Source organism: Oncorhynchus kisutch, linkage group LG5, assembly GCF_002021735.2.
Source record: "Oncorhynchus kisutch isolate 150728-3 linkage group LG5, Okis_V2, whole genome shotgun sequence".
NCBI lineage: Eukaryota > Metazoa > Chordata > Actinopteri > Salmoniformes > Salmonidae > Oncorhynchus > Oncorhynchus kisutch.
The window spans coordinates 39,876,507-39,898,326 of record NC_034178.2 but is presented as its reverse complement, the minus strand read 5'-3'; the positions used below and the strand labels follow the sequence as shown (position 1 = coordinate 39,898,326).

The 21,820-nt window shown below is 43.0% G+C and overlaps 2 protein-coding genes and 4 non-coding genes across 10 annotated transcripts; 5 read left to right on the top strand and 1 right to left on the bottom strand.

The window, feature by feature from the left end:
• The first annotated feature begins 1,666 nt into the window (after positions 1–1,666).
• Positions 1,667–7,013, top strand: gnl3 (G protein nucleolar 3). Its single transcript, XM_020483265.2, has 15 exons — positions 1,667–1,814; positions 2,029–2,087; positions 2,413–2,553; positions 2,678–2,794; positions 2,874–2,966; positions 3,135–3,270; positions 3,377–3,480; positions 3,657–3,807; positions 4,199–4,286; positions 4,567–4,744; positions 5,085–5,227; positions 5,423–5,559; positions 5,652–5,794; positions 6,035–6,110; positions 6,387–7,013. The coding sequence occupies exons 1-15, from the start codon at positions 1,802–1,804 to the stop codon at positions 6,488–6,490; spliced, it is 1,683 nt and encodes a 560-aa protein (XP_020338854.1). The 5' UTR covers positions 1,667–1,801; the 3' UTR covers positions 6,491–7,013.
• Positions 3,906–3,980, top strand: LOC116374271 (small nucleolar RNA SNORD19). The gene has a single exon (XR_004210140.1). It is a non-coding gene; the product is annotated as a small nucleolar RNA SNORD19 (small nucleolar RNA).
• On the top strand, positions 4,360–4,435 carry LOC116374274 (small nucleolar RNA SNORD69). The gene has a single exon (XR_004210143.1). It is a non-coding gene; the product is annotated as a small nucleolar RNA SNORD69 (small nucleolar RNA).
• Positions 5,280–5,354, top strand: LOC116374273 (small nucleolar RNA SNORD19). Its single transcript, XR_004210142.1, has one exon. It is a non-coding gene; the product is annotated as a small nucleolar RNA SNORD19 (small nucleolar RNA).
• LOC116374272 (small nucleolar RNA SNORD19) lies at positions 6,179–6,254 on the top strand. The gene has a single exon (XR_004210141.1). It is a non-coding gene; the product is annotated as a small nucleolar RNA SNORD19 (small nucleolar RNA).
• Positions 7,014–7,042: 29 nt separating the features above from the next.
• glt8d1 (glycosyltransferase 8 domain containing 1) lies at positions 7,043–18,564 on the bottom strand. Of its 5 annotated transcripts, none has more exons than XM_020483271.2 (10): positions 18,464–18,563; positions 18,224–18,270; positions 10,323–10,421; positions 9,925–10,141; positions 9,699–9,816; positions 9,214–9,298; positions 9,009–9,121; positions 8,693–8,859; positions 8,440–8,552; positions 7,043–8,049 (listed from the first exon to the last, which is right to left on the bottom strand). In XM_020483271.2, the coding sequence occupies exons 2-10, from the start codon at positions 18,237–18,239 to the stop codon at positions 7,865–7,867; spliced, it is 1,113 nt and encodes a 370-aa protein (XP_020338860.1). In that variant the 5' UTR covers positions 18,240–18,270; positions 18,464–18,563; the 3' UTR covers positions 7,043–7,864. The 5 variants fall into 5 exon arrangements, with proteins under 5 accessions (XP_020338860.1, XP_020338858.1, XP_020338857.1 ...); XM_020483269.2 differs by having other exon boundaries at positions 18,453–18,550; XM_020483268.2 differs by lacking the exon at positions 18,464–18,563 and adding an exon at positions 18,363–18,446.
• Positions 18,565–21,820: the final 3,256 nt, after the last annotated feature.

Below are 21,820 nucleotides of genomic sequence, written 5' to 3'. Positions count from 1 at the left end.
TTGGCTTATATATAAAAAAGTACTCCATGTGCCGATGTAAAAGTGGGTCAATTGACACACCGGTGTGTCACTCTAAGTAACATAACACAAAAATTCCCATAAAAATCCGTCAATTTAAACTAGATATATCAGGTCGCATCCACCGCTTCCACCTATGGTGGTCTACCGCATCTGCGGTGGAAGGTGGCTGAGCTACAGCGGTGTTTGTCACACCATGAGACACCCCGAAAATCGGTCTTCTCTCAAAAACGTCTATTTGCTCTACGACACCCACAAGTGTCACTGGACTCGTCTGAAGTCAATAACGCTGAAGTGCCAATTTCTGTTAATAGCGTCGGAACCGTTTGGGATTTGCCACTGTGGAAATGGGAGATAATCTCTGTTTTGCTCTACAACCCCAACAAGTGTCACGGGACTCGTCTGAAGGTAACTCTCGATTGAAGGTTAAACTCTCCTCAATCAATAGGTTTTGTACCCAGTGATGCCAATTTAGCAATTTTGTTGCTAGATTTAGCAACTTTTCAGACTACCCTGGCAACTTTTTTTTCAAACAGCACCTAGCAACAAATTTAGCTACTTTTAAAACTGTATTTGGAACCTTTAGCAACTTTTGAAAGGCTAAAATGGCTAACTCAAAGGCTAAAATGCACGCATTTTCCCTCTAAATGACACAAAAACGTATATTTTTTTCAGTCACAACACACGTGCCCGGCTGCAAAAGTGCATTGTGAGTGACGTCAGCAGCAGGCGTTCAGCTCGTGCACAGGCAGCAGCAAATTGCAAATCATTGCTGACTGCAGCAGCAGTAGCACGGGTTCGACGAGCGAAACCCAATGAATATAGTTGGTAACGAATGTTTGATCTTGAACAGAGCTTAAACATCAATCAACAAGTTTCAATCAAAATTGTAGAGCCAGAAGTACAGAAAAGAGTGGGAGTCTGTACCTGAACAAATGTCAAATAATATTTTTTGCAGAGATGGCCAGTCAATTCGAGTAACGTTGTTGTATATTCTACGTAATGACGCAGTTTTACGTTATCACGCAATGACATCACAACGTAATTTAGCAACTTTTAGCAACATATCAACCTGCCACTAGCCACTTACTCTGAAAATTAGTTGGGAACACTGTTTGTACCTGAGCCTCATTTACATTCTCTGTTTGTACCCTTTTGTTTCATTTCACTTTGTTGTCACTACCAATATTATGTATACATGTGTCACAGTCCCCTTTAAGACATAGTCCATTTTGCAATGGATGTAATTGATCTCTACATGATTCTGAGTTGCATAGAATGGTAGTGGAGTCTACATCCTTTTTACAACACAATCAAAGTGATACCAAATTGCACAAATATCACATTATAGCATTGCACGTTTACTGTTATGGAGTAGGAAGTGTTGGTATATAGAATTGGGTATATAGACCTCAGTCCCTCATGAAATAACACCATACATAGAGATTGTACAGACCCTACCCACTGGGCACAGACATCAATTTTATGTCTCTTTCACATTGGTTCAATGTAATTTCATTGAAAGGACGTGTAAACAACGTTGATTCAGCCAGTGTGTACCCAGTGGGATAGTGAATAATACCAACCCCACTTTTATTTTGGCACCTAGAATAGTTTATAAGCCTATATTGTATTAGTGTATTACGTGGGGTACTTTTATTTAGGAAATGCCGTGACCCGGAACTACTTTTTTTGTGTGCTGTTGACGAGACTCCGACAGCTAGCTCCTGGTTCCACGTGCAGCAGAATTTTGTAATCGCATTGTCAGACCTATAGCACTGCAATGAAGCGTCCAGGTAAGTGTAGCTAAAGTCTTTACATTTGGCTTGAACATTGTTTTTTTTCTGTATTAATTACAATTAATGTAGTATTTGTTGTGGTTCAGTTGAATACATTTTCATTGCCAGTTAGACTGCCAATGCTTGCTATACAGTCATAACGTTAGCTCTCTAGCTAGCATTAGGTTGTTAGGAAGCCAACCCTGGCTAGAATTTCGTTAATGTTTTTCAGGGTTAAAGAAAGCAAGTAAACGCGTGTCTTGTTCCAAACGTTACAAAATACAGAAAAAGGTAAACATTGTGAATTGCACTCATTACTGTCACCACTCTCTTTAAGGCGACTCCTAGCTGATGTCATACATTGCTAACGTAAAAAAAATAGTTAACGATAGGTAGCCAACGTTAACTCAGTTGGAAATAGTGTCAAAATCAGATTGTATTGGTCGCATACAAATATTTAGATGTTATTGCGGGTGTAGCAAAAGCTTGTAAATTGCTTAGGAGATACATGGCAGCTTTGCCTCTGTCGGCGCCATCTTGTTGTATGACATATGTGCGTATATATGAAAGCGATTTTGTCTTGCCATGATTTCTAATCTAATTTGTTTGTTTTTAGGTCCGGGAACACAACAAAAAACTAAGAAAAGATGCAAAAAAGAAAGGAGTTGGCAAAAAAGTGAAAAAGGATATTGGAGTTCCCAACAAAGCACCATTCAAAGAGGATATTCTGAGGGAAGCAGAACAGAGGAGGTCAAAGGTGAGGCCATTAACTGTTTTTGGGATAACATCCAGGTACATGTGTGGGCTCATCAATTTCATATTTTAGGGGGCAAAATAATTAGGTCTATGATTAATTTGTTCTTACCTTCTCTCCAACCCAGCTTGAAGAAGAAAAGGAGAAAAAGAAGCTTGCCAAGCAACAAGAACGGGCTCAGAAGAGGAAGAAGGAAAACTCTACCAGCAGGGATGCAGACCCTAAAGCGAAGAAAGCTAGAAAGGTAAAGAAAATGGGTGCGTCAAAGATCATGCCCTCCGTGTAACTTAACACTATTTTAACTCCACTTTTTAACTCCACAGGAGTTACCGTCACAGGAGGTCCTTGTGAAACAGATGGTGAAACAATGTGACCCAAGGAATTCGAAGAAGCACCTTTGTTCAGAATTAAACAAGGTGAGATTATTACATCCACATGTCTGTTGGCATTAAGTCCCAGTTAAGGAAAGGATAGCCCTTGTCTGGCTGAGTTGCTCTGCAAGACAGAAGCTATCATGAAAACATGCCCTACCTGAGTGTCCCAGTGAATCAATATTCATTAGGCTACTCTCATATTTACTCCAGGTGATTGATGCCTCTGACATCATCGTTGAAATCCTAGATGCAAGAGATCCCCTTGGCTGCAGATGCCCACAGCTAGAGGAAGCTGTGCTGAAGGGGGAAGGAAACAAGAAGCTACTGTTCCTGTTGAATAAAATAGGTAATAACCTTATGGGAGAACATTCTTTCATGTCAATTATATTTTAAGTTTAACTTCAAAAAGTAGGTAAACTTTAATACTGTAAATTACATTTTCCATCCTTCAGATCTTGTCCCTAAAGAGAATGTGGAGAAGTGGCTACAGTGTCTTCAGCTTGAGTTCCCTGCTGTGGCGTTCAAGGCATCCACACAACAAAAGGACAAAACAGTGGTATGTAAATGCAGTACCAAATATTTGAATGGGATTAATTTCACTGACTACTTGGGGGGGGTTCCATATTGATGACCAGCTTCAGTCACCTGCGCAGAATGTAGAATATGGGTCATTACTGTGTAGACTATTCGAATATTTATAATTCATGCATTTAGATGTTTATTTTTAAACAGCAAGAGAAGAAGGCCAGGTTTGCAACTCTTAACGGAGTAGTAGACCAGACCAAAGGAGTGGCCTGTTATGGCAGCAGCAGTCTTCTCCAGCTCCTGGGGGACTATGCAAATGCAACAGGGAGAGAGGGCTCACTAAAAGTGGGCTTAGTCGGTAAGTAAATTACTCCCCTAACCATTACTAAATCATGAACAGCATCTTTTCCCTTGATTAGTATGGCTCTCAAGTGGTGTTATTAAAGGGTGGTGGATGAGAAATGATGAGGATTTATGTGAACTACTGATGTCTGTGAAGACTAATAATCCAACTCTGATCTCATACATAGCAATCACAGTGCCCTGTTAGGTACCCTATGTCTGATCTCTTATTTGTGTTCTTTCAGTTTATTTGATCAATTATATCATCACTGCAAGCGCAAATTAGCACATTGTCTGCTATATCAGGACCCCTTGACAATATGATTAATCTTTAAGGGTTTATCCTGCACAGTATAATACCCGTTGTCTATGACTTCCACCTCTGATGCCCTCCTCTGTCCGCTCAGGGTTCCCAAATGTGGGGAAGAGCAGTCTGATCAACAGCCTGAAGGGGATGAGGGCCTGTAATGCAGGAGTCCAGAGAGGGATCACCAGGTGTGTGAAGCAGAACCATTTTAATAATTCATGATAGTGATGGGGTCCATTTTATTCGCAGATGGTGAGGAGTTGTATGAAGCGTGATGAAGTTGAAGATCTCACAAAACCGTGGAGTCTATATTCAATCCAACACTGAGCTTCATACACTTCATCTGGGTCTTGCCAATTAGGGCAGAACAGTCAAACACTTGGCTATGTCTGTTTTCCTCTATTTGCTCAATGCATGATTGTCATTTGAAGCTTCCCACCTAACACACCTGATGTCTGACCCTTGCAGGTGCTTCCAAGACGTCCACATATCTAAAAATGTCAAAATGATTGACAGCCCTGGGATAGTGGCAGCCCAGTCTAACCCAAAAGCTGCCATGGCGCTGAGGAGTCTCCAGGTGGAGGATAAGCAGGAGACTGTTCTAGAGGCCGTTAGGACCCTGCTCAAACAGTGCAACAAGCAACAGGTGAGACTGCGGAGATCCCTGCTACTCACTTGGGCTCCCGAGTGGCGCAGCAGTCTAAGGGACTGCATCTCAGTGCTAGAGGTGTCACTACTGACCCTGGTTCAATCCCAGGCTGTATCCCAACCGGCTGTGATATGGGAGTCCCATAGGGCGGTGCACAATTGGCCCAGCATTGTTAGGGTTTGGCCTGGTGTAGACCGTCATTGTAAATAAGAATTTGTTCTTAACGGACTTGCCTAGTTAAATAAAACTGGTGTAAGGACATTTTACTGCCAAGTTTAAGATCAAGGCCTAGCTCTTCTGAGTATACTGATAGGTAATCATGGACTTTGTCTTTCAGGTAATGCTTCAGTACAATGTTCCAGACTTTAGAAACTCCCTGGAGTTTTTATCCTTTTTTGCCAAGAAGTGTGGATTTTTACAGAAGGGTGGAGTCCCCAACACAGAACTGGCTGCCTCTACCTTCCTCAATGATTGGACAGGGTTAGTGTTGTCATCGTAACAATTTGTTACCCATTTATATTCAGGCTAGCATGGGAAATGAGGATAATTAACGCAATTCTTGAATTTAAGTGAAGACTTCTAATCCAACTCTGATCCCACTGCTGAGCCAGGCGGAGTACCTTGCCTGGAAACTAGAATATTTATTTTATATACCAATAAATTATATATTTTCAGTGCAAAGCTGAGTTACCACTGCAAAGCCCCTGAGAAGCCAAGCCTTGCCCCATACCTCTCTGAAGACATTGTAAGAGAGATGCAGAAGGGGTGGGACTTGGACAAGTTGCAGAAAGGCAACGAGGAGACTCTAAGAAGTATGTTAATTCTATTAGAGAAAATACTAAATAGTTTCATTTTACAGTAATGAGTGTGTTGTGTGATTATAACTGACCCACTCTCCTCCCAGGTGTAAAGTTCCCAAACCAGGCCAGCAGCATTGTCCTCCTGTCTAAAGGCCCCACCGCCGGAGTGCTGAGTGACGTTGTTGAGGACAAACCTGCTCCAGAGCCCACTGAGGAAGATATGGAGGGTAGCTGTGAAAACAAAGAGGTAGCTGAACATTTTTAGCCTGATGAATCAGATAAAAGTAGTCTGTGCTATCATGGAAATGAGGACAAAAACGCAAGTCTGATTTTAAAGTGAAGACTTCTAATCCAACTCTGATCCCCTGCTGAGGGAGTACCTCGCCTGTAATCAATAATCAAATGCATTTTTTGGTAAACACCTAAACCAAATATCTTTTCAGGGCAAAGCTGAGTTACTACTGCAATATCTTCCTCTTAATTTCAGGCTGGTGGGGTTAAAGAGGTGTCCGAGGAAGTGACTGCGGAAACAGATGAACCACAAATAAAGACACCAGTCACAAGTAAATCAATAAAAAAGAGAACCAGCTTCATTCCTGTTACATGCCTAGTTAATGTAGAGTTAGTCTGTGTGGAAATGAGGACAATAACGCAAGTCTGAATTTCAAGTGAAGACTTCTAATCCAACTCTGATCCACTGCTGAGCCAGACGGAGTACCTTGCCTGGAATCTATTATGAAATTAGATTTTTTTTTGTATTTCAGGGCAACACTTAATTCTTGTTACATTCCCAAACAAGTGTTGTCAATGTCACTGAAGAAATGATTTATCTTTTGCAGACAAACAAGCCAAGGTGAGGTTACAGGTTCCTGTCCCAGTCAACATTGACCTCTCCTCAGTCCACACAGATGACACCTATGACTTCAACACAGATTTTAAATGAACATCTGTCCTTTTTGTTTCTTAAGTCTTCTCCTTGTCACATCTAAACTGTACTGGCACCATTTGTTCTGTAAACCTGTGTGACGGAAAATCTTATTTTAGTGGCTTAAATAATCCTTTGTTCTTGGTAAAGATATCTGGGGGAGGTGACATGACCCTCTCCTAAGGACCATCTGGCAGAACACCCAGAATATGTTCTATAGGTTAAGATGTTGCCGGAACCAACCCAATGAACTATGCAACATGTCGGTAACCAGTATGAGTTCCTGACAGACGTGTACAATGATGCATCAAGTTTGTTAAAACCTCTCCAGTTTAATTATTTATTAACAGTGAAGATTGACTTATTTGTCCCTGTGTAGAATTTCCATGACAGGCTATTAGAATCAAGTGACTGTTTAAGGCCTCTGTGTGGATGTAACCTGTATAATGAGTTGGTAAATGTTTTGCCTTTTGAGTACAGGTCCATGTGAATTATTGTATATAGCCTCAAAACAAATAAATTGATCCATCATTTCATTCCAGTAATTGTTAAAATGGTGTTAACCAAGACTCCAGGTAGTTGACTTGGTTTTATTAAGCTTCTTTTACAAAAGGATGACACATTTTGAATATTTATCTGCTAGAATAATCCTTTGTACAAAGTAGAGTAGAAAAATAAGCCCTGACTGACTTGTAACAGCTGTAAGCAATCACCACATTATCAGGAGGCGTGTAGCGGTTGAGAATACTTTAAAATAAAAACCATAGGAGTCCCATGTGACTCCATTGGTAGAGCATAGTGTGGTTTTGATTCCCACGGGCAACCAGTACGAGAATGTATGCACTCTAAGTGTCAATGATGTAAATATGCTATTGCACATGTATTGATACCATAGTGGTTTGTGTATACCATTATATCCATCCTTTGCTAAATGCAATCAAGAGAAAGGATAGTAGGCTTCAAGCTTGTTTATAACTATTTGTGTAAAGTTTAGTGTTGTGGTAGTGATATACAAAAGAGTTAAAGTGCGAGAACCAGCAGTAACAAGGATCAAAGTAAAAGTCTAAGGAAAGAGGCAATCTTGGCAAATTGTTAGAGGGCTCGTTCCTGAACACAGGCACATGATTATCTTGTCTCATGAAGCTAAGCATAGAACCATTGGCGCATCTCAACAGTTATGTAGCTGCATCTGCATTGATGTGAAAAAAGACAGACCACTAAACTATTGAGATGTATCGTATGACACATTTCTATCTGTAACATGCCGCTGTCTCCGCCTGAGATCTACATCATCACTGGAATGGGCTTGCATCACGTTAGGGTTCCTGAGAAGTCACTGGGAGGACAGGTAGAGGCAGGCTAGCTGTCGTCTGGTCACATCCCTGCTTTAGTCTACTTGTCCCCTGCATGTTTCCGAACTGGATGGAATTTACGCATGGGGTCCTGAATATACCACTTGTCCCAGACTTCGGTGAATGAAGAGGTCCTGGACCATGGTTTGTAATGTCCGTTCCAATGAAGGAGTTTGGCAGCTTTCACAAACTGGGGAGAGTAGCGGTTTCCAGCACCAGTAGCCCCTGAAAATAGAGCAATACTGAGTTTCTATGCAAACAGGCCAGTAGCTCGCTAGTTTATAGGACTATAAACTACAAGCCAATAAATTAGGCTGCCAGTCAAAGGGCAATGATGATACTGTAACAACCTTGGTTTGTACTTTATTATAACATTGCATCACTAAGTGTGCCAGGGCTGTCTGCAGCTCATTGTTGGGGAAACATGGAGACAGACAGCAAACCCTGAACAGTTCCTCCTCAACTTCTCTTACCCCCACATGTGCTCTCTCCACTGCAAGTGCAAAAATATTGGTGGGAAAACAGCTGTTGGCTCAGTGGGGAAACTCGCTACATTATATGAAGGCTATCTAATCAAATACTATGGTCTGTCGAGAAATGTATAACAGTTCTTACCTAGGTGTCTGACGTGCCACATGGGGTCGATGCTGGAGTGGTGTTTGTAGAAGACAATGAGCAGGGGAGGTGTGGTAATACTCTCTGCCAGGGTCTTACTGTAGAGGTCCTCTCTGACAATGGAATAAAATTAAAGCAAATAAACTCAAACTGAGTGCTTTACAATAGCCTACAATCTGGGAGGTTTTTTTTCATCTCTGGAGGGCTGTGGGAATTCTGACACTATGGTTGTGTGGCCCTCCAGGTGACTTACTGTGCGTTGAGCTCCATCCAGTGTTCCAGTTGGTTGGTGATGTTCTGACGCTTCCACTCCGTCAGGTTGGCCACAATCACTCCGGGATTAAAGGAACACGTGTTAGCTCTCATGCCAAGCTTCTTGATGGCCTCTTTTTTAAAGTCCAGGAAGCCAATGTAATTGTTCTAAAGGAATACATACTTGAGAAGATTAAATCATTGCCAATATTTGATATGACACAAAGTACAAAAAAATATGCTTTCACACATCATTAGTTTTTATACAGAGGCTTTAATCACTCTTTTTGTTTTTGTCTACAGCTGGTGTTGTGTACCTGGTTCCCGGCCCCTCGAACGATGCCCTTTGCGGATGCAGAATCACAGTCGTCTGAGAACGCAGCTGCGTGACCAGACTTTAGGCTTGTGTCAAAAAGCTCTTGGATGTCCCCTGCAAACATGTTTACTTCTCATTCTTTATTCTCTTTCAGTTAAGAAATAATCTTACTGTGCAAAACATTATCATGTTCAGTTAAGAGCTACCTTGTACAATGATGTCGTCATCCAAATAAATGGCCTTTTCTGCATCTGGTATGAATACCGGCATGTAAAATCTGGCAAAGGTCAACTAAAACAAAACAAATAAAGCAAACAAGTAGTATTAATATTAACAGCAGTATGTATATTGTGTCATTTTGGAGTAACTTTTATTGTAAATAAGAATAGAATAAACAGTTCTCCCGATATGGATGAAAATACCCTCAAATTTAAATAAAACTGTTTGTCACATACCATGAAATGCTTACTTACAAGCCCTTAACCAACAATAAGGTTCAAGAAAGAGTTAAGAAAATATTTACCAAATAAACTAAAGATGAGTCTGCACTTAACCTCATAGTCATTGTATCATTTCAAATTCAAAATGCTAGACTACAGAGCCAAAATAAATTGTCACTGTCCCAATACTTTAGGAGCTCACTGTATTATCTATGAATATCAACCTCTATAATAGATGTGGTCTGCCTCACCGGTTTCACAGAGTCAAGCTTCTGAGGATTTTTGGTAATCTTCCCATTGAGAAGTTGGGGCTCAAATATGATGATCTTGTGCCTGACATTGTTAAGCTGAGTCTTAGTCATCCACACTCTGGGGATTGAAATGGGCATTAAAAACACTAACATCATTCAGCCTCAAACAAGTCTCTGTTGTGCTTTTTATTAACAGCATGGCAGAGGTAACGTGTTAATCACTCACTTGAGGTGATCCACAGTGTCATTCATGGTCACAATGTTGAACACAATGTTGGCTTTGCTGTTCTGGTAGACACTGTTCATGGCAGCCACCACAGCTCCCAGTCTCTCCTCTGCAGCAGTAATGACCACTGGGATCTTCTCCCCAGTTCTCACAAGGTCTGGTCTGAGCTCAGGAGAAAACTCAGACTCAAATGGCAGAATCATACCTGGCACTGCATCTGTAAGAAGAACATTCAGTTCAATTCACTTCAGTTTAGATCAGGGTGATCTGTAATGCAGTCAGTGGTATAAAGACCACATAATGCAGAACACTACACATATCCATCAGCACCCTAAATGTTGTATGAGAAAACAGAGTGTTTAAAAATTGCACCCACTACCAGATATGGAAACATTTACCTGGATTCTCACTTCTAAGGAAGTCATTGAGATTCAGGAGATTCCGTTGCACGATGATCAGAAATGCTACTGCCAGCAGCACAAGGATGGCCACATTTACTGAAAAATACAGAGCAGGGAGAAGAAAGGATGAGAACATCTTAAGAGACAGCCCTAAGGCCAGAGGATGGTGATATTGAGTCGTTTCACCTTGCATTGCTTTTGGACAGTAAGATGAAACGACTCAATATCACCATCTGCTGGCCTTTGGACTTACTCTTTAGATGTTCTCACCTTACTGAAGAAAAGTGTTCCATACAGTTCAGTCACGGATCCCCTTCCTGACAACACTAAACACTAATTATAGCACCATAGAAATGAAAACAAAAATATATTTTAAGCTCCTTGAATTGTTTGTCCCCTCATGTAATTCTCACAGAAGCTACTTTATGTCACAAAAAAATTATCCCAACACTTTCCTTGACTGCTGTAGGATGACTTGGACATGATTTGGCATGAAAATGAAAAGAGGGTCCTCACAAATCACATTTGTATCCACAGGTTAAGAGAGTAAAATCATACCATAATAAAAAAAATCACAACAGCTGTGATGGAAACAGTAATTTTCTTTACAATTTAAAAAATGCCAACAGATCATTTGTTCGTTTGACAGTGGGATCTTTTTGTGTCTGTAAAATTAATTATGCGAGAAATGGCAGTGGATAATTTTCCTTTCAAAATATAACACACCTTTGTGTGTCAGGAAAAAAGTATGGAGTAAAGAAATACATTAATTTCTTTAGGAATGTAGTGAGGTAAAAGTCAAAGTTGACAAAAATATAAATAGTAAAGTACAGATAATCCCCCCAAAAACTACTTAAGTAGTACTTTAAAGTAGTTTTAAACCACTGGGTGACGTGATTATCTTGAATCCAAGATGGCGTAGCAGTCAAACGTCTGTCCTTCGTCTTGTCCCATGTATATATAATTTTATATATTTTTCTTTGCATATATTTTCTAAACCTCAACTTCAAAATACTGTCCTGCAACCCGCCTCACCCAATGTGGTGTGGATCTGTTTTTTCTAAAGTATTTTTATTTACCTTGGAACCGGAATTCCCCAACAGAAGCTAGCCAGCTCACTAGCTACTAGCTAGTAGTCAGCTAACCACCGCTAGCAGTCATCAGCTAACCTTTAGCTCAGAAACCTCTCGTCAGTTTGTACAATGCGATTCATACCGGACCCATTTTCTCTCCATATCCCTGGATTCCTACCGCAAGCTCTGAACCTTTTCACTTGGATCATCGCAGCTAGCTGCAATCCAAGTGACTACTCCTGGCTAACATGTGTCCCGAAGCGAGCACCAATTAGCCTGGAGCTAGCCCATGCTAGGCCCATCTCCCGGCTAGCTGAAGAGGCCCATCAGCCACTCCTGGGCTACAATACCCAGACCCCTTCTTCTACCGGTACGGGGCACCAAACACCGCCGATCCTTCACGACTGGACAACCAACATAATATGCCCTGAATGCTAGCCTGCTAGCTGTCTAGAGCATATCGGGCTGTTAGCTAACAGGCCCATTGGCCAATTTCTCGGGCCACTATACCTTTTTTTCCAATTGGCCTAGGCCCCTTTTACTCAACGAAGCCCTGCTTATCCATCACAACTGGACTACAGATGTAATCTGCCAGAGTCCCCCCCCCCCCCCCCCCCCCCCAACAGGCCCCTCCATCACGATGTTCCCTGAATGTCATCTGCTAGCTGTCCAGAGCATATTGGGCTGTTAGCTGAATAGATCCATCGGTCAATTTCTTGGGCCATTATACCTAGTCTCCCAATTGGACTTGGACCCCTCTGCTACTCGGAACCCTACTAGTCCACCACGACTGGTCTATCGACATCACCGCACGCGGAGGCTAAAAGAGACTTTCCCCCATCGCGACATCCCTCTAAGGCCCTTCTGCTAGCCCCAGCCTGCTAGCTGTCTAAGTCGCCATGTCTCCAGCCAGCCCAACCACTCACTGGACCCCTATGAGCACTCGGCTACACATGCCTCTCCCTAATATCAATATGCCTTGTCCATTACTGTCCTGGTTAGTGATAGTCTTATTTCACTGTAGAGCCTCTAGCCCTGCTCAATATGCCTTAACCTACCATTTAGTTCCACCTCCCACATATGCGGTGACATCACCTGGTTTAAACGTCTCTAGAGACAATATCTTGCTCATCATTACTCAACGCCTAGGTTTACTTCCAATGTACTCACATTCTACCATACCTGTCTGTACAGTCATGGCCAACAGTTGAGAATGACACAAATATTAATTTCCAAAGTTTGCTGCTTTAGTGTCTTTAGATATTTTTGTCAGATGTAACTATGGAATACTGAAGTATAATTACAATCGTTTCATAAGTGTTAAAGGCTTTTATTGACAATTACATGAAGTTGAAGCAAAGAGTCAATATTTGCAGTGTTGCCCCTTCTTTTTCAAGACGTCTGCAATCCGCCCTGGCATGCTGTCAATTAACTTCTGGGCCACATCCTGACTGATGGCAGCCCATTATTGCATAATCAATTCTTGGAGTTTGTCAGAATTTGTGGGTTTTTGTTTGTCCACCCGCCTCTTGAGGATTGACCACAAGTTCTCAAGGTGATTAAGGTCTGGGGAGTTTCCTGACCATGGACCCAAAATATCAATGTTTTGTTCCCCTTATGGCAAGGTGCTCCATCATGCTGGAACAAAGGCATTGTTCATCACCAAACTGTTCCTGGATGGTTGGGAGAAGTTACTCTTGGAGGATGTGTTCGTACCATTCTTTATTCGTGGCTGTGTTCTTAGGCAAAACTGTGCGTGAGCCCACTCCCTTGGCTGAGAAGCAACCCCACACATGGTCTCAGGATGCTTTACTGTTGGCATGACACAGGACTGATGGTAGCGCTCACCTTGTCTTCTCCGGACAAGCTTTTTTCCGGATGCCCCAAACAATCGGAAAGAGGATTCATCAGAGAAAATGACTTTACCCCAGTCCTCAGCTGTCCAATCCCTGTACCTTTTGCAGAATATCAGTCTGTCCCTGATGTTTTTCCTGGAGAGAAGTGGCTTCTTTCCTGCCCTTCTTGACACCAGGCCACCCCCCAAAAGTCTTTGCCTCATTGTGCGCGCAGATGCACTCACACCTGCCTGCTGCCATTCCAGAGCAAGCTCTGTACTGGTGGTGCCCCGATCCTGCAGCTGAATCAACTTTAGGAGATGGTCCTGGCGCTTGCTGGACTTTCATGGGCGCCCTGAAGCCTTCTTCACAACAATTGAACCCCTCTCCTTGAAGTTCTTGATGATCCGATAAATGGTTGATTTAGGTGCAATCTTACTGGCAGCAATATCCTTGCCTGTGAAGCCCTTTTTGTGCAAAGTAATGATGACGGAACGTGTTTCCTTGCAGGTAGCCATGGTTGACAGAGGAGAACAATGATTCCAAGCATCACCCTCTTTTTGAAGCTTCCAGTCTGTTATTCGAGCTCAATAAGCATGACAGAGTGAGCTCCAGCCTTGTCCTCGTCAAAACTCACACCTGTGTTAACAAGAGAACCACTAGTCCTTTTGTGGCAGGGCTGATATGCAGTGGGAATGTTTTTGGGAAATTCAGTTCATTTGCATGGCAAAGACGGACTTTGCAATTAATTGCAATTCATCTGATCACTCTTCAGACTGTGAAAATAAATATTTGTGTCATTCTCAAAACTTTTGGCCACAACTGTACATTTAGCCTTGAATCGAGTCTATCGTGGCCAGAAACCTGCTTCTTTTACTCTCTGTTCCGAACATACTAGATCACCAGTTCTGATAGCCTTTAGCAGTACCCTTATCCTACTCCTCCTCTGTTCTTCTGGTGATGTAGAGGTTAATCCAGGCCCTGCAGTGCCTAGCGCCACTCCTACTCCCCAGGTGATCTCATTTGTTGACTTCTGTAACCGTAAAAGCCTTGGTTTCATGCAAGTTAGCATTAGAAGCTTACTCCCTAAGTTTGTTTTATCCACTGCTTTAGCACACTCTGCCAACCCGGATGTCCTAGCCGTGTCTGAATCCTGGCTTAGGAAGACCACCAGAAACCCTGATTTTCCAACAAGATAGAACTGCCAAATGAGCTGGTGTTGCAATCTACTGCAAAGATAGCCTGCAGAGTTTTGTCTTACTATCCAGGTCTGTACCCAAACAATTTGAGCTTCTACTTTTTTAAAAATCCACCTTTCCAGAAACAAGTCTCTCACCGTTGCTGCTTGCTATAGACCACCCTCTGCCCCCAGCTGTGCCTTGGACACCAAATGTGAATTGAATGCCCCTCATCTATCTTCAGAGCTCGTGCTGCTAGGTGTCCTAAACTGGGACATGCTTAACACCCCGGCCATCCTACAATCTAAGCTTAATGCCCTCAATCTCACAAAATATCAATGAACCCACCAGGTACAACCCCAAATTCATAAATACAGGCACCTTCATAGATATTCCGAACCAACTTGCCCTTCAAAATACACCTCTGCTGTTTTCAACCAAGATCTCAACGATCACTGTCTCATTTCCTGCATCCGTAATGGGTCTGCGGTCAAACGACCAACTCTTATCACTGTCAAACGCTCCCTAAAACACTTCAGCGAGCAGGCCTTTCTAATCGACCTGGCCCGGGTATCCTGGAAGGATATTGACCTCATCCCGTCAGTAGAGGATGCCTGGCTATTCTTTAAAAAGTGCCTTCCTCACCGTCTTAAATAAGCATGCCCCATTCAAAAAATTTTTGACCCAGGAACAGATATAGCCCTGGGTTCTCTCCAGAACTGACTGCCTTTGACCAGCACAAAACCAAACTGTGGCGTTCTGCATTAGCATCGAAAAGCCCCCGTGATATGCAACTTTCAGGGAAGATAGAAACCAATACACACAGGCAGTTAGGAAAGCTAAGGCTAGCTTTTTCAAGTAGAAATTTGCATCCTGTAGCACAAACTCAAAATGTTCTAGGACACTGTAAAGTCCATGGAGAATAAGAGCACGTCCTCCCAGCTGCCCACTGCTCTGAGGCTAGGAAACACTGTCACCACTGATAAATCCACTATAATTGAGAATTTCAATAACCATTTTTCTACGGCTGGCCATGCTTTCCACCTGGCTACCCCTACCCCGGTCAACAGCCCTGCACCCTCCACAGAAACTCATCCAAGCCTCCCCATTTCTTCTTCACCCAAATCCAGATAACTGATGTTCTGAAAGAAATGCAAAATCTGGACCCCCACAAATCAGACGGGCCAGACAATCTGGACCCTCTCTTTCTAAAATTATCTTCCGAAATTGTTGCAACCCCTATTACTAGCCTGTTCAACCTCTTTCGTATCGTCTGCAATCCCCAAAGATTGGAAAGCTGCCGCGGTCAACCCGCTCTTCAAAGGGGGAGACACTCTAGACCCAAACTGCTACAGACCTATATCTATCCTACCCTGTCATTCCAAGGTCTTCGAAAGCCAAGATAAACAGATCACTGACCATCTCGAATCCCACCGTACCTTCTCTACTATACAATCTGGTTTCAGAGCTGGTCATGGGTGCACCTCAGCCACGCTCCAAGGTCCTGAACGATATCATAACCACCATTGATAAGAGACATTAGTGTGCAGCCGTATTCATCGACCTGACCAAGGCCTTCGACTCTGTCAATCACCACATTCTTATTGGCAGACTCAACAGCCTTGGTTTCTCAAATGATTGCCTCGCCTGGTTCACCAACTACTTCTCTGATAGAGTTCGGTGTGTTAAATCGGAGGACCTGTTGTCCGGACCTCTGCGGGGGGTCTCTATGGGGGTACCACAGGGTTCAATTCTCGGTCCGACTCTCTTCTCTGTATACATCAATGACGTCGCGCTTGCTGCTGGTGATTCTCTGATCCACCTCTACGCAGACGACACCCTTCTGTATACCTCTGGCCCTTCTTTGGAGACTGTGTTAACTAACCTCCAGACGAGCTTCAATGCCATACAACTCTCCTTCCATGTCCTCCAACTGCTCTTAAATGCAAGTAAAACTAAATGCATGCTCCTCAACCGATCGCTGCATGCACCTGCCCGCCCGTCCAACATCACTACTCTGGACGGTTCAGACTAAGAATATGTGGACAACTACAAATACCTAGGTGTCTGCTTAGACTGTGAACTCTCCTTCCAGACTCACATTAAGCATCTCCAGTCCAAAATTAAATCTAGAATTGACTTCATATTTTGCAACAAAGCATCCTTCACTCATGCTGCCAAACATACCCTCGTAAAACTGACCCTCCTACCGATCCTCGACTTCGGTGATGTCATTTACAAAATAGCCTCCAATACTCTACTCAACAAATTGGATGCAGTCTATCACAGTGCCATCTGTTTTTGTCACCAAAGCCCCATATACTACCCACCACTTTGACCTGTATGCTCTCATTGGCAGGCCCTCGCGTCATACTCGTCACCAAACCCAATGGCTCCAAGTCATCTACAAGTCTCTTCTAGGTAAAGCCCTGCCTTATCTCTGCTCACTGGTCACCATAGCCGCACCCACCCGTAGCACTCGCTCCAGCAAATATATCTATTTATTGCCTTACCTCCCTTATCCTACCTCATTTGCACACTGTATATATACTTTTTTTTACTGTATTATTGACTGTATGTTTGTTTATTCCATGTGTAACTCTGTGTTGTTGTATGTGTCGAACTGCTTTGCTTGATCTTTGCCAGGTCGCAGTTGTAAATGAGAACTTGTTCTCAACTAGCCTTCCTGGTTAAATAAAGGTGAAATAAATTAAAAAAATTAGATGCTGACTGCCGTTTGACAAATAAAAATATTCTCGCTCTTATCCATAATAATCTCATCATGTATACTAGTTTACCCGCACAGCATACCTGCACTGTATCTGAGAGCTGATGGCTAGAGCGCATGTACCAAGACCAAAGTAGGCACAATTACTATTTAATTCAACAGTTTGTGACAAGTTGAAAATGGGATGACAAGTATTTTATTTATTTTTTTACTCCCCTTTTTCTACCCAATTTTGCCATATCCAAATTGGTAGTTGCAGTCTTGTCTCATCACTGCAACTCCTTTATGGACTCGGGAGAGGCGAAAGTCCAGAGCTGTGAGTCCTCCAAAAAAAACCTGCCAAGCCGTACAATGAACACTTAACCCGGAAGCCAGCCGCACCAATGTGTCGGAAGAAACACCATACACCTGGCGACCATGTCAGCGTGCATGCGCCCGGCCCGCAACACAAGAGTCGCTAGAGCACGATGGGATAAGAACATTCCTGCCGGCAAAACCCTCCCCTAACCCAGAAGACGCTGGGCCAATTTTGCATCTCCTCACGGGTCTCCCAGTCGCGACACAGCCCGGTATCAAACCAGGATCTGTAGTAACACAGCCAGCACTGCCTTAAACTGCTGTGCTACTCGAGAGGCCCTCGGTACATGAAAACGTAAGCAAAAAAATACATGTGCACTGCATCATCCCACACTGATTTAATCTGCAACAAGTCAATTCAGTGGAAACACCATGGTGGTAAAACGTGCATATTCTCTTTTTGCGTTTTTTTTTATATTCACATGAAAATGTGTCACCAATTGGAAGGAAACCTTGTTACTGTGAGGATATTAATAGTGAGATGTGCAATGCCATTTTGTTTCAACATTTGATTTATTTACTTTTCTAAAAGTGACATTTAATTAAATAACTAAAATAGTGTAAACTGCAGCCACTTATTTCCCCTCATAGTTTGTTTGCCTAAGCATGACCAACATACACACCAAATTTGACCAAACATGGCTTTTTTTCTTCTTCAGTAAATGGACTGTGGGGGGGCTAGGTACCCCACATTGTTGCAAATGTATGTAATGTAACAAACACTGACCTCTCCGTAATGACATCGCGTCGTCATCTGCTGCTCTCCTTGTTAGCCTGCACAGAAAGTAAACGAAGTAATGAAGCAAAATATGTAATAATGAGCCATACAGAAAACGAAGTACTTTGATTTATAACGGAGAATTTACCACCGTCTCACAAATAAGCACATGCACAAATGGGATGGATCTGCTATGACTAAAGTCAAATTCGTTTTAAAATAATATATAAACACATGCCTCCTACTCACAGACATAAAAAAAAAAAATCACATCAAAAGCCAAAGTGCCAACTCAACATCAACAAGTCTGTCGCCCATGAATGGTTGTCGCTAGTTAACACAGCCACAAAGTCATAAACCCCGCCCATTTCTACAATTTCTCTTCTTAAAATATTTTAAACCTAACCCAAACCTTAACCACACTGCTAACCTTATGCCTAACCATAACCACAAATTAACACCAAAAAGCTCATTTTAGTTTTATGAATTTTTATAGGCAATTTTGACTTTGTATATGTGCTATCTAGTGGAAAACCCCGTTCCATTGAATGGCCGGTAAAGATAGTTGCCTACGTATTTGCCTGTATTTAAATCACGAAGTCTAACGTAGAATAATGATACATTCCAAAGGAGTTCACTGTCACAACATCAGTTTAACGTTGAATTTGATCAGTATCTAGATATTTGTATGTCGTATATGAAGTGGGATTGCTTGATAAACGGTCGAGAAGCACAGTGTGAAGCTTCACAAGCATCGGGCTTCAATCAGGGGAGAACGACTGAGAACGATCAATGATGGGGTGGGCAACCCTAACCCTAAACCTAACCCAGGTTAAAATTCACAGGGCCAGATGGATTACCAGAACGCGTACTCAGAGCATGCGCTGACCAGCTGCCAAGTGTCTTCACTGACATTTTCAACCTCTCCCTGACCCAGTCTGTATCCACCACACTGACCCAATCCACCACGCTGACCCTCAACATGGGCTGCCTCAGGGGTGTGTGATTAGTCCTCTCCTGTACTCCCTGTTCACTCATGACAGTTCTCGTGCTTCTCCACCTGCATTGCTTGCTGTTTGGGGTTTTAGGCTGGGTTTCTGTACAGCACTTTGAGATATCAGCTGATGTACGAAGGGCTATATAAATAAATTTGATTTGATTTGATTTTGACAGCGTGGCCACGGACGACTCCAATACCATCATTAAGTCTGTTGACTAAACAGTATGGTGGAAGGACAACAACCTCTCCCTCAATGTCAGCAAGACAAGGAGCTGATCGTGGACTACAATCAACAAAGGGCCGAGCACACCTCAATTCTCTTCCCCCCCAGGATGCTGAAAAGATTTGGCATGGGCCCACATACCTTAAAAAATGTTGACAGGTGCACCATTGAGAGCCTCTTGAATGGCTGCATCAACCCTTGGTATGGCACCTGCTTTACATTCGACCGCAAGGCGCTTCAGAGGTTAGTGCTTACGGCCCAGAATATCACTGGGGCTGAGCTCCCTGCCATTCAGGCGGTGTCAGAGGAAGTCCCTAAAAATGGTCAAAGACTCCAAACACCCAAGTCATAGACTGTTCTCTCTGCCACCTCACGGTAAACAGAAATACCTTATTTAAATAAGTATTCAGACCCTTCGCTATGAGACTCAAAATTGAGCTCAGGTGCATCATGTTTCCATTGATCATCCTTGAGAGTCCACCTGTGGTAAAATCAATTGATTGGACATGATTTGGAAAGGCACACACCTGTTTATATAAGGTCTGACAGTTGACAGTACATGTCAGGGGAAAAAACAAGCCATGAGGCCGAAGGAATTGTCCGTAGAGTTTTGATACAGGATTGGGTCGAGGCACAGATCTGGGGAAGGGTACCAAAAGGGTACCAAAACATTTCTGCAGCATTGAAGGTCCCCAAGAACACAGTGGCCTCATGGCGTCATTCTTAAATAGAAGATGTTTGGAACCACCAAGACTCTTCCTAGAGCTGGCCGCGGCCAAACTGAACAATCGGGGGAGAAGTGCCTTGGTCAGGGAGGTGACCAAGAACCCAATGGTCACTCTCACACAGTTCCAGAGTTCCTCTGTAGAGATGGGAGAACCTTCCAGAAGGACAACCATCTCTGCAGCACTCCACTAATCAGGCCTTTATGCTAGAGTGGCCAGATGGAAGCCACTCCTCAGTAAAAGACACATGACATCCTGCTTGGAGTTTGCCAAAAGGCACCGATAGACAAGATTTTCTGGTCTGATGAAACCAAGATTGAACTCCTTTCCCTGAATGACAAGCGTCACGCCTGCAGGAAACTTGGCACCATCCCTACGGGAAGCATGGTGGTGGCAGCATCATGCTGTGGGGATGTTTTTCAGTGGCAGGGACTGCGAGACTAGTCAAGATCAAGGGAAAGATGAAAGGAGCAAAGTACAGAGAGATCCTTGATGAAAACCTGCTCCAGAGTGCTCAGGACCTCAGACTGGGGTGAAGGTTCACCTTCCAACAGGACAACGACCCTAAGCACACAGCCAAGAAAACGCAGCAATGGCTTCGGGACAAGTCTCTGAATGTCCTTGCATGGCCCAGCCAGAGCCTGGACTTGAACCCGATCGAATATCTCTGGAGAGACCTGTAATATTCATATGTGTAAACCTACTGAATTGTAATTGGATGCATTTTACCTTCGTATCATATTGTGCTATGATTGGTTAATAGCACCCAGGTGGTGAGGTTATCTTCAGTTGATCATGGTATGAGACACGTGAACATGCCAGTTATAGCTAGCTAATAAAGAGTTACATTTATAAATAATCTGTTGTACTGCATTTTATTATTTTGTACAAAGCGTGCAAATCAAGACATGGTGTCAGAGTAAAAGGACTAAAAGATGGATTTTGCTGGAGTTCCTTCACCTCGAATGGACTGAGAGTCTACAAACCTACCCGATGCATGGTGAAGGTTCAAACAGCATGTGGAGCTAATGTTCACGGGTCCTCTGAAGGAAACAGGAGAAGAGGAAAAGTGCAACTACCTGCTCCTCTGGATCGGTGAAAAAGGGAGAGATATTTACAACACATCGACACTTACCGAGGCTGAATCAAAGGTACTGAAAACATACTACGATCGTTTTGAAGCATATGTTGTGCCGAAGACCAATAGCAATTTCACTAGGTACAAATTCCATGAGAAAATACAGGGAGCTAGCGAATCGTTTGAACAGTTTGTGACTGAGCTCCATCTGCTTGTGAAAGACTGTGATTATGCAAACAAGGATGAGATGGTCAGGGACCGTATTGTATTTGGAATACACTCACTGCGAGTGAGAGAGAAACGTTTGAATGTTGGGTCTGAGCTAACGCTGGGCAAAGCTATCGACATAGCCATATCTCACGAGCTAGCACAGGTTTAGATGAAAACCATTTTGGGCGAAAGCACGAGCACATCACGTGAACAAGCAGTCCACACAGTCAGGTAGACATCAAAGCAAACCTCTAGTGCCCAGAGAGCGTGCTTCAGAACGAGAGACAGAACTCAGTGAAAAAACAGTACACTCCGTGAGTGAAGATGAAATGTCAATCAAAGAATCAAATGCTGATGAACTGTTTATTGA

Excerpts from the sequence above, each read along its gene's own strand:
- glt8d1 (XM_031825037.1), bottom strand. Across the intron at positions 10,422-18,223 it reads CGCGATGTCATTACGGAGAG|TAAATGTGGCCATCCTTGTG; the intron begins GTCAGTGTTTGT and ends TGTATTTTTCAG. Across the intron at positions 8,553-8,692 it reads TGGATGGAGCTCAACGCACA|AGAGGACCTCTACAGTAAGA; the intron begins GTAAGTCACCTG and ends TTCCATTGTCAG.
- gnl3 (XM_020483265.2), top strand. Across the intron at positions 2,554-2,677 it reads CAGAACAGAGGAGGTCAAAG|CTTGAAGAAGAAAAGGAGAA; the intron begins GTGAGGCCATTA and ends TCTCCAACCCAG. Across the intron at positions 5,560-5,651 it reads CAACGAGGAGACTCTAAGAA|GTGTAAAGTTCCCAAACCAG; the intron begins GTATGTTAATTC and ends CTCTCCTCCCAG.